At 32.1% G+C, this 19022-nt stretch overlaps 2 protein-coding genes across 2 annotated transcripts; both read right to left on the bottom strand.

Annotated features, from left to right (window-relative positions):
• Positions 1–7564: 7564 nt before the first annotated feature.
• On the bottom strand, positions 7565–11387 carry TRIADDRAFT_59750 (uncharacterized protein; the record flags this gene model as incomplete). The annotated part of the gene is made up of 6 exons (XM_002115708.1): positions 7565–7693; positions 7849–7927; positions 9041–9133; positions 9323–9417; positions 10382–10491; positions 11036–11387. 6 exons carry the CDS (start codon positions 11385–11387, stop codon positions 7565–7567), a joined length of 858 nt encoding a protein of 285 aa, XP_002115744.1.
• A 2169-nt stretch (positions 11388–13556) lies between these two features.
• Positions 13557–15531, bottom strand: TRIADDRAFT_59749 (uncharacterized protein; the record flags this gene model as incomplete). The annotated part of the gene is made up of 6 exons (XM_002115707.1): positions 13557–13671; positions 13853–13972; positions 14578–14649; positions 14797–14868; positions 15016–15087; positions 15464–15531. 6 exons carry the CDS (start codon positions 15529–15531, stop codon positions 13557–13559), a joined length of 519 nt encoding a protein of 172 aa, XP_002115743.1.
• Between the last annotated feature and the right edge of the window lie 3491 nt (positions 15532–19022).

The following is a 19022-nucleotide window of genomic DNA, read 5'->3' as shown; positions in this document are numbered from 1 at the left end:
TTGATTCAGAATTGATGAAACCACTACTGCCAAACGATAACGCATTTTATAGGAATTAAAAGAATGCGCGTGGTTAGCTATGACTAGGCACTTTAATATTAATATTTCAATAGTCATAGTAATTGCTTAACCAAAAACAGCTTTTGCAATTTGATTAAACTTATGTATAGTAGTAATGTTTATTGCTTACCGCCTTACGATAATTCTTCATCTTATTATAATGAATTCTGTAGTAATGCGTATTTGTCTTTTGCAAGATCGCTTCCGAAAATTAACAATTTATGCGTCAACAGTACTTCATCATCAATATTTTCATTTCTATTTCATCCATTTCCTCATATTATGTTAGTCTTAAGAACCGGTGAAGTTCATCTTAGGATAGTTTTGCATGCGTAAATTTCTGATTGGAAAATCTAAATCATTTTTTGTACGATGTCTACTAACCTGCATTCGTTGATTGCAAAATTCTTATGATTGCAGCGCTCGGGATATCCCTGCGAGAAATTTTCAAATGCATCACCTACATTGTGTCCGTAATATCATTAACTGTAAATTATGTCACGAACCCATTGCAAAAACTCAAGAAGAAAGTCACTTTGAAGAATATCACATCAAAGTAAGAAATTAGCTTAACCGTTATTACTAACTAAGTACAGCATGTTTATCTTAAAATAATTTATAAGAGATAGACAAAGGGTTGAAATAGTGAACTGCTCGTAAAATTACGATACACTATACGCAGTTACGATTGTCACTCGTTACTGTTATCAATCTAACCATAATATAATTCCCAAGTTTGTATGTGTAAATCTGTAAGTCCGTATGAATTGATTCATAATCATAAGAGCAGAGTAATTCATTTCATTATTATCAGGTACTTTTAATGAAAGTAATAATCCATTCAATATCCCAATTTAAATCTAGGTAAAATGCAGTAAATGTGATCAAATTATGGAAAAATATGAAATGGAAGATCACCAGGTTAGAGCAACATATTGCATAGAATCATATACAGCTACAGTATACTATACATCTAATTTTTAGAGTGGTACTCTAATTGTAACCATTAATTATCATAATCAAAAATGAATAAATTATTGACAATTTTATTAATAATTATAATGTTAGGAGTGGTATACTGGTATATGTTGGTAGTCGATGCAGTAGTAATGCATATCTCTTAATTACGATTACAGTAGAATCTCGACGTCACTTACAGTCTAATGACTATAGCTTCGATTAGCAGAGGAATGAAAATACAAGTATCTGTACTATAATAGTTAATCAGAAGTCAGAAAGTAGCAAGTTCGAGTACTATGCTACAACAATTTCTATAAGAAACTGCGATCGTAGGATACCGTACAGTACATCATTCGTATTACTTTAAATACATGGTATTGTTTTGATAATACTACTCAATTTTGGGTTGTAATAGAAACAATTGTGCCCTGAAAGACTAAGGATTTGTGACTACTGTGAAATAGAAGTAAAGGCTAATCAATTCGATAACCATGTTATATTTTGTGGAGCTCGTACAGACAAATGTCCTTACTGCGAAAAGTTGATCATGTTAAAAGATACTGCAAGTCATCGAATGATTTGTGGTAAAAGAGAAATAGCAAATTCGATGAATTTAAGTGCGGAAGCTTCTCGAGACAAATCACAAGATCAAACCATTTCGAATGGACACTGCGTGGATAGAGAGGGTAAAGCTGAGAATTTAAGATCATGCAAACCTTTCTTAGCCAATAAAGATGCAAATCCTAGTTTTCGTACTAATTTACTCGGTAACGAGGAAACATATCAGTCCGTTGATGGCGTACATAGTAGTAGTGCAGCACATATAAACGATATTCAAAAATTGAGATCTAAAGATAGTCGTAAGGAGCAAAAGCTTAAACTCTCCAATAAGCAAAATGATACCAGTTCGAGTCATGCAAACATTCAGTTTGGGAATACCCCTCTTGATAGTTTGCTGAGACGATATGCTACGAAGTCCGAAGCCAACAACTATATTGACGATATAATTTCGTCATCAGAGGCATTATATCAAAATATCCCCGCACTTAATTCGCAATCTCTTCAGGCCTCTGATGATGGTACACGCAATGCAAATAATAGTGGAAGAAAGGGAAAGCTCAATGATAAAGCCTCACTAAATGACCGATTTGATGAACAAGGCGTGGTACGAGTAAACAGAAACTTAGGACAGTATTTGTCAACACCGGGATCACCTAAGTTGCGATATGGCAAAAACGGAATAGGTACTAATGGAGCTGTCAGTAGTCATGAAGATTTACGCTTCTCAAACCAATCGGATAGTAAGCAAAAGTCTACTGCGACTGCTGTTACACGTACTGATGCTAGCAATCAATACGGTAATGATCGAACTAAAATAGATGTACGTAAAACTACAAACTATGAAAGGCCAAAATCACTTCTTAACCAAGAAGGGACTTTATATCAATTGGATCGTAACAAATCGTCTAATAAACGTCACTTTCAAAACAAGAATTTTAATAAACGGCAAGTACATGATCGTGACAAAGGGGATGTTGGCGTTAAAGAGAAAGATCAGGATAAATTAGATCATGAATACGCGATGGCATTACACATGCAACTTAATGATGATAACTTCGAAGATGCAATAGATCCAAGTTCTGGAGACACTACTCGACGTGTTCCTATTCCAGCTGACCAATTAGGAAGTAAAACAAAACCTTTGCACCCTATAAAATTGGCAGATCCTACCGTTTCCTCAACATTAGGCACTTCTCAACCTCAAATTAGCTCACTTAACGCACAAGAACAACTTGATTGGAAATTCGCTATGCAATTACATGAGCAATTAAATACGGAGGTCCCCGAGTCAGGATTAGACAACATTCCAAGCAGTAAGGATAAACAGGTATGCAAAAAGCGTGATCATTCATCTAAGGAATCTTCGATGCAAGCAGCAGATATCCCAACAAACAATACGACTAAGTTTAATATGCCTCTAACATCATCGCGTAATACAACAGAACTTGAGACGGATGTTAGAGAAGGTATAAAATGGGACCAACAGGAAAATGAGAAATTTATCGATAATATCTTCCGAACAACTTTTGGTCAATCAAATAATAGTAAACTTTTGGAGGATGAGTCTGCACAATTGGCGGATATCTCTAGTTATAATGAGCAACGTTTGAGCCGTACATCAATTTCGAATACGTGTAATGATCTTGAAAACAACGACAATGTAAGCTCCAATATCACATCGCATCATTCCCAGTGTCGAGAATTTTGCACCTCTCCTAGAGATCAGGGTAAAGTGCGCTGTATCTATTTTTCGAACATAATTTAGTGGTAATATCTGTCGATCGACTACTTTTAAAGACTAATTATTTCCGTTAGTGATTAGAGGTTTCAGTAACAATGTGAGCCAGGCACTGCTAATTACCATTATGATACAAATAAATATTGATATCATCCTAATGTACGATATTACTCCTTTTTAATGAAATATTTTACAGCTATGAAATCTGGATTATTTTCCTATTAACTAATAATTCGTGTCTCTTAGCGATGTTGAGTCGCTTTATTAACGGTCTTTCTACTTATGCTATATTCCTTTTTATTTTGCTATAGAAGATGATGTATTTATTCCTTGCGAATTTTGTAGAAAATTGTATCCTGGAACACATTTTAAGGAACATGAAGAGGTAATGATGCAATTAGTTTCGGCTTTAATTGCCAGTTGCTCAAGTTATTAACATATATCACTAAAGTTATGTTATAGGAAACACCATTCCATGAACGAAGGCATAGGATTGACTAATTCTGTATCAGAAACAACTAGTAATGATATGCCTAACACTGGTGTGGAGTTATCGCATTTATTGTCCTTGGATCATATTTCCCCTACGTTTCAACGGAGGAATTATACAAATGAAAATGATAATTATAGAGAATACAAGGAACCTAAAGATAGGATTACAACTAATAGTGATCTTAAAATATCGTCGACCATTATAAAGGATATCAATAAGCGAATTTTTACTCGAAAACAGAAATCTACAGGGTTACCAAATGATAAGAAGAGCGGATCAGTAATGCCATCTCATGCTGTACACTACACATCGGATGAAGATAAAATTTCTCATTTACCTTTCCAGAAGAAAGATAAATTACGTACAATTTCTCAACCTTCTGCTAAATTATCGGGTCCAGATATTGCTTCTGCTTTTGATAATAGTAGTCACTTATATCAAGACCGCGAAATCTCTGTAGAAGTACCCACAACTACACGCTCAGAGAAGCTTAAGAAATCAAATCGTTCGAACCCACTCCCTTCTCACAATAACTCAATTATTTCCAGAAATACCTCAGTTACATCTATTAGTAAGCACGATAGTAACATTACCTCAAGTGGTTATAGATCCAGCGGTGTAGTTAGACCTAGAAAATCCACAGTTAATGGTCTTCATAATCCACTTTATGATAAAAAGAGCGAGAAATCTCGATCACTATTTAACGGAAGTGCGCAACAAAGCAGCCATAATACCACAGAAACTAAAAGTGCTGGAGATCCAAAAGATGGATATGATGGTCATTATGACAGGAATGATGAGGAATTAGCATTAAATTCTCAATGGAGGACATCACAAATTTTATCACGCGATTACGTAAGTAGGGATCGCCTGCCATTTGAAGAAAGCGTTAGATCAGCTAAGAATAAGAAACATTCAAAAAAGACTCGCTCTGGCCATGAATGAATGGAATGAAACTGCTTGATACAGTACAGGAGCATACGATATTGTTGAAGTTATATATTTACATGCAGCATATAAAGGACGGGGTAATGATATATTTATGATCATTGCAGATGTAGTAGACATCTCTGAAAATACTTACAGATTTCTCTATGTTAAGCCTTTGTGCCAGGTGAACAATATGTATTTAAAGAGACAGTTTTACGGATTTACATTAAAAAATGTTGTATTGAGTGGTTTAACAGCAAAGTAACTTATGAAAACATTGGAGCCTGTTGGCTGGTGATATATATGATCGTAAGATTTAGCTGTAATTTGCATATCTTGGCATAAATATTTGAAAGAGGGTATTTATATTATAGATCTTCATACGCGTCACCACCCTACAAAGCAGTTGATTTGCGAACTATCTTTGTTAAAGGAAAATATAGTATTTATGATATCTGTGCCTTTAGCCTTAATTTTAATTATGAATCAACCGTAACCGTTAATAAAAGTAGAACAGCTACTGTATATTACGTTAACAAGACTAAAATCTAATTTGTATTATACTTGCTGATTAAGTATGTTATATTGTATATGACGTTTTCATTCATGCTTACATTTCATTTATAAACTGTACAGTGCGGCTGCTATAACTAATTCATGAGTTGCAAATATGGACAATTTTAAGGCTAATTAGTATCAAACATATTTTCTTTTTACTATTAAAAGTACTTGGTAGATGTATTACTGTATTTGAAAACTATTTTAATAGAAACAATTGCTTTACAATAGGCATTATTGCAACGATGCACCCCTGAAATTTTTCGTATAATTAACTTGTACTTCATACCTAGATATGACTACAAAGTCGTAAAAGGTTTACTTCGCTAACTAGTCATTCTCGATTAATTTGCTTACATGTAATTATGTTATCATTCAGTGTGTACTGGTAACCACGAGTTGGAAATAATATCAATAATAATCGCTACAGTAATACTTTTATGAATCCGAGCCGATATCAAGCGGAAGGATATACTTTTTCTGAGACTTCATAACTGCAGTTCCTTATGTGTTGTAATTTTATACCTTTTTATTAAATCAGTCACCAATTGTAAGCCTAGAGTAACAAGCTCTTTTTATGTACTTTGCCTTAAGGGCTGAACTCTATATACTGTAAGTTGTTTTCTTATCACAAATCTACGTAAGAGATACCGATAATTATAATTAATTAAACTAGGGGAAGGTACAGTACTATACGTTATTATATGTGGAGACCTTTAAGTGACAGTAATTCTAGAAATGGTTTCAAGTTTATCATTTCGCCGTTATAGAAACGTATGAAGATATAAACTTAGGTTAGTTATATTTGTTTGCCAGTGATGGCCAACAAGGACAAGGTATAGGTATTTCATATCACTAAGAGCTATGTATCAACAAATTGGTATATTACGGCGTATTGAGTAGGATAATTGATATGTCTGCTGCTGTCAAATCTTAGAATTAGACAATCCTAAGCAATGTACAAGTCAATCCTTACAACATACCCCTTAGGACAATTCTAAGGATTGTCCGAGTCAATTCCAGTGCACTAACCGTGTATCTGTTAATACCGCTGACTGATTTATCTTGCGATAACCAATGTGGAAATGTGGATTAATTAGGTCCATAGTAAGAATAAATGTGTATCGTAACAGTAAAGTTATAACTCTTTCGGTAGATATGTACATTGTACAGTCAGTCTAAAGATCAACCGGTCATTCCTAAGGGATGTCTTGTAAGGAATGACATGCACAATTTACTGTATACCTCGGCATTTCGTAACAATGTCTAATGGTATACCGTATATTATTAGACATTACTACAAAACGCCGAGGGCTAAATTGTACGTGCTTTTCATCCGGTTATCCCTATACACATACCGTATAACATAAATACTGTAATTGTGTATTACGAAAGTGTTTCACTTATCCTTATTAGATTTGGTTTAAACGTGGTCCAAATTGAAATTTTTCATATCTAAAATGAGGCCCATAAGAAGATCATATTATTGCGGCTGAAATATTTTGTACTTTACAGACTACCAATCTTTTACCATGCTGAAATGAGATTGAATCGTTTGGAAACTTTATTATTAAGTCATCGAAATTTCGTATTACAATTTAAATAATCTAAATCTTGGATAGCACATTCCGTATGTCACTATACTATGGCTGAAGCAAAAGTTTAACTGAGAAGAAAACTCCAAAAATTTTATTGATATCTTTTCACATTTCGTTCCTGCAGGTTTTAATAAAAATAACAAGAATGCATTACTTTGTAAGACACATCAATAAATGTTTCTCTTAGCAATGATGTGATAAAAATTTGAGAAACTTCACTAAAAAGACTATCGGAATTAAAATGTCGTACATACTAACAACTTTTGGAACAATGCAATATACAGTACAATAATCAATACATGCTTTGATAAACATTAAGATAGTTGGTCTTAAAATATTCTCAGGTTCTCCACTTAAAATCAAGTGTTGCACTGTATTGGTGAATTAAAAGTGAAATAGTATATCTAATTTGATTGGTAGATAAAATCGAATCAATTGTAAAGATTACACAGTACATTCATTAACAGTGAAATACGTAATTAATTACTCTACACGTAGAATAAGTTAAAGGGTTGAACATTTAATAATTTCTATTTAAAAGGGCAAACACTTTATATTTGGAATAAACTAATAGATTTTAGATTGAAAAATTATAAACTTGTTTAAACTATAGTGTGGAGATATGATTTGATTCCTTTCACATTATAACATCTCATATTGAAAAAGTTAAGAAATTATTGAATTTTCTTCTCCATCACTGAATGGAACTCTTCTATATCTCCTTACGGGTACTAGGTGAGTATCAGTTCGGTAAACAAAGGCATTCAGCAACGCTTGCAATGGATTTACTAAACCCTATATGATTACCGTACAATAAATACGAATCCAACTGTCATGTTAATTTGTATGACAAAAGATACATAATCTTCCTTGCACCTTTCTTGAGAGTTACATTTAATAAAGAATATCCCTAAAGGAACAATGTGATGAAAAGAAAATAAAGGACTAACCATAACCATCCATAATACAAGCTTGAAATCTTGAGCATCGGTATATACAAAGAAACATTCAATGATATTGGGTACCCAGCTATTAAAATAAGTAAAACCCATTAATCAAATTTAAAAATAGATGATTTTCTCTTAGTATAGTATGCATTCTGTTCCATTTTTTCCTGCATATAGATCTATCCGTCATAGCTGCAGTTATTTCCGACAATTTTATTACGTTATATTGTATAGGATTAATTTAAATATCAGCGATGCTTGTCCATGCAAACTTAAGCTATGTATTCAATAACTACATCCTTAATGGAAATTTACATCAATAGTTGATACCTACCAAATATAAAAAATAATAACAATCATCCGAAACTTCCACCGCAGTGATTCTATTCTCTTACGCAGTTGATTATTGAATTCTCCATTGATAGCTGCAATCATAGGTTGCACTAGCGACATAAATGAGCAAAAAAATAATATTTGGTCTATTGAGAATTTTCACTATTATGTATACATTTTTATAACATGCAGTTGTCTCTTTATGTCTACGAAGATAGCTAAAAGTTGCACAAAATTATTCTTGATGAATGCACTATTACATTAGCAGATACAGTAAAGAAAATAAGCTATGTGATAGATTGAGTGAATTCAACGAATATCTCGTCATTACATTATGATTAATTATTAACACGATATTCGTTACGGGAGCATGAAAGTATCCGCTAGTATATTATGTCCACATTTACTCTTTCTGTTAAAGAATGAAATCAATGAGCTCAATACTGAATTGATAAATTTCACGTTACCTTCTCGAGATACAAAATAATAGAAAATTGGAATTAGTATCATAACCAAAAGAGCTGGCAAATAACATGTCATATACAGTAGCAAAAGCAAATCGATGTTATTGTAGCACCTTATAAAGTAAATCAGATTATTGAGGTTAGTAGGATAGCAAGAGAATAATTTTGTATATTTATTTCAGCTCTGTTTAGAAGTAATGGTACAGTTGATTGTCACTTCAATTCTAGAAGGGCAATTTGACAAGTTATGTACAGTTCGTAGTACAGTTAAATATGGTACTATAGTCATCATGACTAATTTAGTACGTGAAATATTTGTACCGTGTTGCCTAATGTATTGCAAAAATATCCTATATGATAAGCTCTTAGAATATTAAATGACTTAATCAATAGTTTACCGTTTTAACCCAGGATTATAAAGTGTTATCGCACTAGCGCTGACTAAGGCAGTTGAAAGGCCCCATGTAAAGATTTGGTAATAATACAGGTAACTATGACAGCAAAAATGAAAAGTGAGTTATCGCATAACTGCATGATTTTAAAATATGGTGAAATAAGTTTCCGTTAGCTACCCTAGCTATGACAAGTATTATGATATAAATCATAAGTATGGCTTTCTAGTCATGCTGTACAAGATCAGTTAAAATAAATGTGAAATGATAGTAAACTCTGAAACTTACTTCCTTTCATCTTTACGTACGATTTTTCGGTAGACTTCCACAGCGTAGCATAATGTCCAAAAGAAAGTAGCAGTGTAGAAGAAGCGTATTACGGTCTGTACAAGAAATATTACACTATTTATTTTAGGTTTACGTACTCATAATCTCATTACAGTATATTGTAAATTTCCTTACTTAAATATGAGCTTTGCGATATTATGTAAAAAGTAAGCAGTGTATTTTAGTAATTTGTCTTAATAATTAAGACTGAATTAAGGCAAGATTTTCTACAGGCGCAGTTTGTGTGTTACTTTTAATATACAGCTAGTAAAGTAACTTTACTGCGCCGATTTTCATTCTATTTCCCAGTATTTCTCGCTTATTACTAGCTATCATAGTGGAGCTTTTAAAATAGGTCTCTTTAGGTTCATTGTTAAACAAACTCATATTATTCCGGTAACGGTACTTCAAATTGAGGCACAAAACAAAAGAATGGTCAAGATGAACTTGTATTTGATTCACAATTACTAACATCAGTTTTCTTTACAAAAATACATCTTGATAAGCGTATTGATACCAATCTATTACACCGATGTTAATGTAATTACCTTAATACTATGTAATCAATGCAAGTACCTGCATCAATTTAAAAGTAAGCATTACAGTATAATGCGAAGAATGTGATTAGTGCTTTTAGAATATTAATATTTAACTGAACGCGATATGCATTGTACTGTATAAAATCATCAACAAATCTCTGAAAGTCCTGTGAAATGAGGTATTTTATTGTTTCTAGTACATTACCTGCAAAGTGCAACAATTGCTATTGTGCAGATATGGATCTTAATAAAGACTAATTTGCGGTTTATCAAAAGTTAAAATGGCACGGTATCTTATCATCACTTTACATCATCTCAATTAGTTATGTACAGTATCAGTTAGCTGTGTCCTGACATTATGACACAATCTTATGCACTATGATAGGAACAAATATCGTTGTTACTAAATGATTACATTACAAAACAATGAATCGGGGAATTGCTACATAAGAATATACTATATAAGTGCATATGGACTTACAGCTAGTATAGCACAGAGTAAATTGCCTACACTGGAGCCGTCTTGTGTAGGAATTTCCAAAATATAACCTCTAAACAGTACCATCCATAGGACAGATTTAATCAGCACAGCTATTGAAAATAAAGGAGAAGTGAAGTAAGTCACGCCATGCAAAGACGTAAAACTAATCATATAAAATCTGAGTATGGCTGAAACAGTAGTCTTCAATTATTAGGTAGTACGATATAGTAGATTTCCTAGGATTCAAATTCGCGTTGGAGCGAGATATGACGTAGTAGAACGACCGTGAATATTTTTGTGCCTGCAAATTCTCTTCTTAGACAAGTAAAATGTATTCTATTTATGTAGTACTGTACATACAGTATGCAGTGGGCTCAATTCTATCTAAGCGTAACCTATCACTACAACGTATAGACTGATATTGGTCGTAGCAGTCATAATTTCGTTACCGTTACACGAAAGCATGCAATTACGCCAGTAAATTAACCGCTGCAGTTATTACTAGCTGCCATGCCGTACGTAAATCGCTTACGGAAGCTACATATTACGGATATGGAAAAATCGACCTGCATTGCAGAAAATTTAAACGAGTACATTGCATAATTACAGAATAAGTGAAAATATTGACTTATCGTTATCCCTAGATCATCTTACCAGATACAGCTAAGAAATCGGCAATTGTTAACCAGTAAATTATTTTACGATGATTTAAATATGATTCGTTGTTGGTAGCAGACTGATTGGAAGATGCTGCACTCCTCTCCCAAATATCACTGTTATATGGTGTCGTGGAATGTTGATCAATCTCTCCATGGTTTTCAGGCGATCTTGATTGATTGCTTTGATGTCGATATCCAAGGAAAATGGTGTAGAGAGCGCCGAACATACTAATTAAACTGACTCCTGCACATAGACCGTTGTATGCAAAAGGATAGAAATTGATCAGATCATCCGTTTTTAAAGACGAATTAGCACAACAAAAAAGTGCTAACTGAACGGAACTCATGGTAAACTAGAAAAGAAAAGAATATATCCAAAGAAGCAAATCAGTAAAAGGAATGATGTATGATTACATACTGTAGTGGATACTTCAAGGTGAACAATATCGCTAAATCGCCTTAATTTGTCGTATTTAGAGTGTAAAAGGAGAAACATCTATAGCTATAAATTCTAATTGTGAAAGTATGGAATATACAAGCTGCAATGAGATTAAGCGATCAATTATAATTATTAACATTACAATTGTCTTACTGTATTGCTTTAGAATGGAAACTCATCCCATACGAGGAGTTCAACTAACAAAGAAGAGTAAGTTGTCCGGTAGTACTGTACTGTATACGTACAATATAGCAGAATATTACATCATCAAATATAATTCCAAATATGTAGTTAATTAATAATTTTTATTTTATCCCTTATTCGATAGTCAGGTTTACTGTATTTCGATTGAAAGAACGTGAATATGCGTACACTACAGCACGCGTATATCTACTATGGTATTTTTTATTTTATTTACTATCTCTCCCCAGGTATGTTATAAAAATTTAGATTGGACTTCTGATTCATGATTATTATCATTAAACTAGAAGATAGCGTATCGTAAAGCCAATGAAGGAGTCATTCGTTAAAATTATTTCAAGCTATGATGATAAATGCATGATGTACAATTATCCGAAAGTTGATTCTTACCTTCGTTTCATCCGCACTTGTTATTTTACGATAAATCCAGTATCACTTTCTAATGTCGATAGGTCATGAAAAGTACTTGATGAGAGATAATAGTTGACAGTAAATTATCACTTTATTATCTCCAACGCTAACCGATGATTCTATCGTTGCCGTTGAGCCTTTAGCTCAGCACACTATAATTCTCTAGCTATCATAGTATCCAAAGTAAGCTGTAAAATTGAATTAGCTAAATTTCATCATACTCTACGTCAACTTCTTTCCTTTCGATTGTCAATTACGGTGATCATAAACAGTAAATAAGGGCGAGTACCAAACAAAGTTGTGTTTTGTTATTAGTGTACAGTACAGTACTGTACTGCCTAGAGTTTATGGCTTACAGTAACTGCATACTGCACTGTACTGTACACTGTACAGTACAGTGTACTGTACACTTGGGTCTCTACTACAGTGTACAGTATACTGTACGTACAGTACTGTACTGTACACTTTACAGTCGGATGCACTAGAGTGTACAGTACACTGTACTGTAATCTTTGCATTCTATCGACTGTACTGTACAGTACAGTATTCTACTGACCAAGATCCAGGCCAGACCATGAAGACCTCCAAATTGCTTGGTGCTGTACTGTACTATACTGTACATACGGTACACTGTCCAGTACAGTTTACAGCATGCTGTATTGACATATCTAAAAAGAAAAACTTAATATTGGCATATCTAAAATGTATCAGTAGGGTAGACATATCAAAGGTTCGGTTGGAACCGCATGCAAACCGAATGACAGCTTAACTAACATAATACAGTATACCTACTGTACATTACAGTACATCGGCACCTACAGTACAGTACAGTACAGTACTGCATGGAGCTATTTTGCATAAATTACTTTGTACTAATAGTTTAAGGAATGGCATGTGTTTTATTGTGGGGATCAGTTAAAAGCAATTGCATAACTTATTTACTAAAATACTAAGATTGCAGTTTTTTTATGACATACCATTTTATTCTTAACTACTTGAAAGGATAAGGTAGAATTAATAAATACTGACAAGTTAAACGATACAGGGTATGCAGCTGCATAATAACTAGCTAAAAATTATCGTCAATTACTGCATTACTTCTATAGCTTGATAGATTTATGAGATGATCTCAACCTAGACCTAGACTGAGCACGTACATTTAATAGATTATCTTATAATATTTGTAACAGCGTAAGCATGGCTATATTCTCGCGAATAACTAACAAAAAAGAACTCGACCGCACTCAGAAAATAAGGAAGTCACGATGACTAAAAATGTTTAGGCGAAATGATGAAAGTATGCATTATATAAGTATTAATGAGTAATGACGTAAATTCTAAATTCTTTATATGTAAGCTCAATCTGGCAAGGCTATTCATAAAGAAATTGATCTACAGTAGAGACGTTATTAGCCTCACAGATTTTTAGTAACGTGGCTTCTGCTAAATTAAAGCGTACAAAATATTAGCGTTGCAGTAACAAAGCTAATATTAGAGAACCTAAAATTACAGGGATCTCGCTATTTAACATATTTGACGACACTGCAGCTCCAATGGTACCAGTTCCGATCATTGTAATTCTATCGCGAACGCAAAGAATTTAAATCATAAGTACAAGTAGTACTGAAAACTAAATTAAAATATTTTTTCTTGAATTAGCCATCAAATTTTATTACTCATACAGTCTATCAAATAGAGGAAGATATATCCATATTATAACAATATCCAGCTGTTAAGAGGTTTATGATTATTTCTACTGACCTAGTACTTGATACTGTTACACTATTGCAGGAGATAGTTGCATTATTGGCACAGCTTCCTGCTGAGCATGCTGTTGTTGATGGGAGTGTAGCACAGCAGACTTGATTGAAGTTGGCATACCTAAGAAAAGAAAATCATGGTAATCTAGCAGTAGTCACTACAATAAATCAACCCCCTTGTAGGTGAGTCGCCACATTGAATGCGTAAAGACGCTAGCGTAAAAATTAAAGAAATGATTAATCAACATACACATCTCTCAGATTAGTTGCGTTGATAAATGCATTGGACGAAACGCATATCAGTGGATTTGCATTCAGATTTCTGTAGTTTTAAATATTAAACGCATAAATTGATACTATTAGCATGTAATTTTTACATCACTCATCAATATAAGTCATCGAAAAATAAGCCATAAATTACGCTCCATTCTTATTAAGTTCTCAAACATTAAAATTCTTACATCGTGTTAAGATTTTCTAAACCAGCAAACGTTTTATCATTAATCACGTAAATTTGGTTATAGGATAAATTTCTTATTTTGATTTGATTTGAAATTTTGGTTGGAATTAGTGGTGATCATCAAGAATGTTAAAAATATTCTTAACATATACATAGTACACTAACAAGATTCATCACACAATATCAATATTTTCATCAAGGAAAATCAGTACAATTATTAAAAAGCTGATAAACGCATTATAATAACCTGGTAATTAATCACTTACAGCGTTCGTAACATTTTCATAGATGCGAAAGATCGATCGTCAATATTTCTGATTTGATTATTTTGTAAGTAACTAATATCGATAGTGAAAGATAATCTATTAAATTATTAGCACTACCTTAATACAACAATTGCAATAGGGTTACTAGAACCGATAGAATTCATTATTTCTGAATTTATGTAGGAAACTGTTTAAAATATTCTAAAATCTTTTACTTACAGAGATCCAATGTTGACGGCGTCAGAAAAGGTATCATTTTTGATGGCCATCAAGTTATTGCTATTCAGATATCTGTAATATCGTATAAACGAAAAGATTTGATTTCCATTATAGAAATAGTGAGCGATAACTTAGATCATTACAGTAACAGCATCTATTAATAAAGTAATTTGGTTACAGACGCTGATATGAATGACGATATTTTAATCGTTAACTCACATCGATGTCAAACGTTGCATCGCTCCAAAACTTCGAGCTGCTACTGTGCTAATATTATTATAGTCCAATTTTCTAGGAATAGATATATCTCGAAATATATTATTTATCGGCTTTCACTTTAGAAAAAGTAGAAAGTTAAATTCTTACAATGTAAATAGACCAGATAATTGATGAAAGGTATCGGCAGTAACAGTTTTAATTTTATTGTAAGAGAGAGTTCTATAGGATAAAAATTATTTTATTTTAAATAAGCAGTGGGCTCCAGTCACTCGAGAAGAAATGCTAAGTTCTATTTTTAATGGTGAAATTATTTATATAAAAACGTTTAAATAGCTAAATTAATTAATTAACCAAAATACTGATGTACTATCCGCATGTGATTTTAACCTGATAATTGATACCGTATTCTAGTTTATACAGCAGGCGAATTACTACAGTAGCAACATACAGTTGTGATAGGAAAGTCATTCCAGCAAATGCTTGATTCTCAATCTGTTCTATTTTGTTGTGGCTCATAGTTCTAGAAACATTTAAAATGTTTATTAAGAAATGGATTATAAATTTCACTTTATACAATACGTGATGTAAATAGAATATAAATTCATAGCCTATTACTAAGCTAAAATCTCGACAATGTTGACACTCAAAGCAAATAAACGGTATTTTATTACATCAAGTTTTAAAGCTATAATAAAACATGAGATAGAATGATTAGATTGAGATATGTACTCTCTACTAACAAGTTTTTAGCAAATTAGTAATGTATTAATTATTACTGCAGCCATGTTGTTGAATATCACATTAAACTCATATAAGCCATTATAATTTTTATTAAAATTGAAAGATAAAAAGTATATTAATAGAAATTACTGATAGTGTCAGTAACCTATTTAATTAAAAATTTAATCATGTCATGTGCAGTAATTAAGTATATGTAGTAGTAGTATGCGTTATATTATGATATATACAGTACCTACAAACACGCACGGTTATAAAATTATTACTTACAAAGATCGTATTTTAAGTTGACTAAAATCTGAAGCCTTGATGTATGTAAAATCATTGTGATCCAAGTACCTTTCGTTTGAAAAATTAATAAAAGAAAGTCTTTGGTATTTTTATTATATGAATTAAAAATATCAATCCTTGAGAATATTTATAAAATGTTTTCATAATAGTTCTTATCACAGCAGTCAAAATTAAAAATTCTTGCATAAATTAATAGCAAATACATACAATGCTGACAATCTGTTTAGGTCTTTAAATCCGGTGCCATTAAAGTTAGATAATTTATTTCCATTAAGATAGCTGTTAGAATAAGGATATCGGTCTATTTAGCAAGATTTCAATGGTTATGAGCATCAAGCTGATATGTATCATCGAGTATTCTAAAATTTCGTCTTCAAAGATTCGAAGAATATTGAAATTTCATTATATCTCAAGAACAATATATTGCTTTTCCATCGTTCATTTCAATTAGAAACTACATACGATTTATTACTTCTGAACTGTAGAAAGAGCTACAAATACCACTATCTAATGAATTAAGACGTAATTTAATTTTAAAAATATGTCGGAAAACTTTAGCGATGCTAGTAAATTATCAAGGTGACTTAGCACAACGCGGGAACTAGGCGAGTTATCTCAGGTAATGAAGCTTCCTCGAAAGGAAATGAGTGCAATGGCATATTGGTAAATATGAAATTTGTAATGGCACATTGGTAAATGTGAAATTATATAGTGGCAAATCAGTAATTTTCCCATCTATTTAATCATAGTTAATGTTTAGCAGTCACACGAAAACAAAAACTAGTAAATAATTTTCTTACCAAGTCATGAAAATTTTAAGACCACACTAATTTCTCTAAGTTATTATATGTTACTTACAGTTTTCTTTAAATTAGTCGTGACAATGTTACAAGAAGAGAAACAGAAGCAAGAAATCTAATACTCTAATAGTGTTATTCCTATGCCCTTTCGTAATACGGGTATGTACATCTATAGCAGTAAATTTTTGTCTCGAGTATTTTTATTGACGTGCACTACTTTGACATGGTTGGCTATTATAATTACTTTACTTGATATTGATAAAAAATATAATTTACAGAATCTACAAATTCTGATATTTAATAGACACTATAATTATTATACAATCAGCTCTCAAAGCTACATATAGTCAACATACAGTCCCCTTAAATTGCTTGCGCTCCCCAGTATATTTCTATTAAAGACCATAAGCCTGTTGTAGCTGATATCTCTGTTACATAATATAAAAACAGAAGATAATGCAATTAATAGTTGTATTTTACAAAACATCTTAATTGTTTTTTGATCTGCAACTTTACTACTGACAATAAAATGGAATAGTATTTTTTTCACTTCATTAAGCCTGTAGCAGACTAATATTTCTGATATCGAAGCATAATGACTAACGAAAAAATTATGGTATCAATTTACAGAGTAAATAATCGAGTTAAGCTCCCAAAAGATCCGTCTTGAAGTTGATTCAAAGAATTATTCTTTAGGTACCTATAATTAATCAGATAGATACGATCAATATCGGACGATTACGAAGTCCATCATAGGTTTTAACAATCTATACTTGTTCTATTTTATAAGTTTTACTAATTTTCTGAAATAATAATCGTATTCATATGAAAGTGATAAAAAATGTTGATTCGTACAATATTCACTTTACGTTTTAACGCAATTATGTGTCGATCTATTCTAGATTGTAAATATTTATATGATATTGATATTTGTTTTTATCCGTAAAGGTAATAACTACAGTAAGTGATGAACAAATAAATTATAAAGCCGATTGAGAATCAAAATCAAATAGTATTGCGAATTGCAGCTATTTTCGAAATAATACCAACTAAGGCGCTGATTACTTTAGAAAAATTAAGAAGCATAAACCTAAACAAAAATTAATGCTGTAGTGTGGTGTATTTGAAATTTACTAGTTAAATAATTTAAATTAATAAATTATTATAAAGGAGAGCTAGCTTATATTACAATGATCTTAGCCTAGTGAAAGAAGATAGGCATCCGGGCTCAATTGAGGATAAAAGATTATTATTCACAGACCTAGAGAATGAAGATAAAGTAGATGTATAGGTGGGTATAGTCTTTCTCCTAATACATTCGAAAACGATCAAAGAATTGGCTAGTTAAAAACAGACATAAATTGGTATTACAGCGTTGATAAACTTATTCCAATTCCAGCAAATGTTGCATTCTTTAAAGATGTCAGCATATTGTCGGACAATCGACTAACAAATTATTAAGCGAGAGTCAATTAAAATTCTATAGCAATCTCAGTTCAAAAAGCTGAAAAACTTTATGTAAAGCAAATTTTAGTTTATGCACAGGATGCTTAATCCAACAAGTCCGGTAAAGGCATTGTCGGCAAATGCAGTGATTTGATTCATATCGATATTCCTAATTTAAAATTTAAATTGAATATAGTCGGCTGCATTGGTTGAATGTCATTAGTGGATTATAATGTAATTATAAACAAATCTTTTTAGATAGTTCAATCATTCTCTTATTGCCATTACAGTATCGATAGCTGGCTCAAGGCTTGAAATGTATTGGCTTGAATGGTTTGTAGAGTGTTATTTGTCAATACACTGTTATAAAATTAATATCATGAATTCTATCATAAGAATCCTAATGAAAATTTAACATATCTTCGTTGTTTATTGTAATAAATGATTAAGATTATTCTTCTTGGATTAACTTCTTGCCTAATAGTCATATTAGTTAAATCACAACTTTCTTTCAGGTTGTTAATTTACTGATTTTAATTTATCGTATTATACTGTAAGTTAAATATTCAGTAGCGGTGTGGCTAGCCTTACAGAGTTTGAAGTTTAGTAGTGAAGTTGAAAGCTTTAGTATCCAGGCTAGCAATGACGTTATGACTTAAATCTCTATAATAAAATTATCGATTCAAAAAGTTTTATAAATATCATGTGTTAACGCTTTATAGACCTGAATCA

This window comes from Trichoplax adhaerens, genomic scaffold (genome assembly GCF_000150275.1).
Source record: "Trichoplax adhaerens TRIADscaffold_12 genomic scaffold, whole genome shotgun sequence".
Lineage (NCBI taxonomy): Eukaryota > Metazoa > Placozoa > Uniplacotomia > Trichoplacea > Trichoplacidae > Trichoplax > Trichoplax adhaerens.
This window is presented reverse-complemented; position numbering and strand designations above follow the sequence as displayed.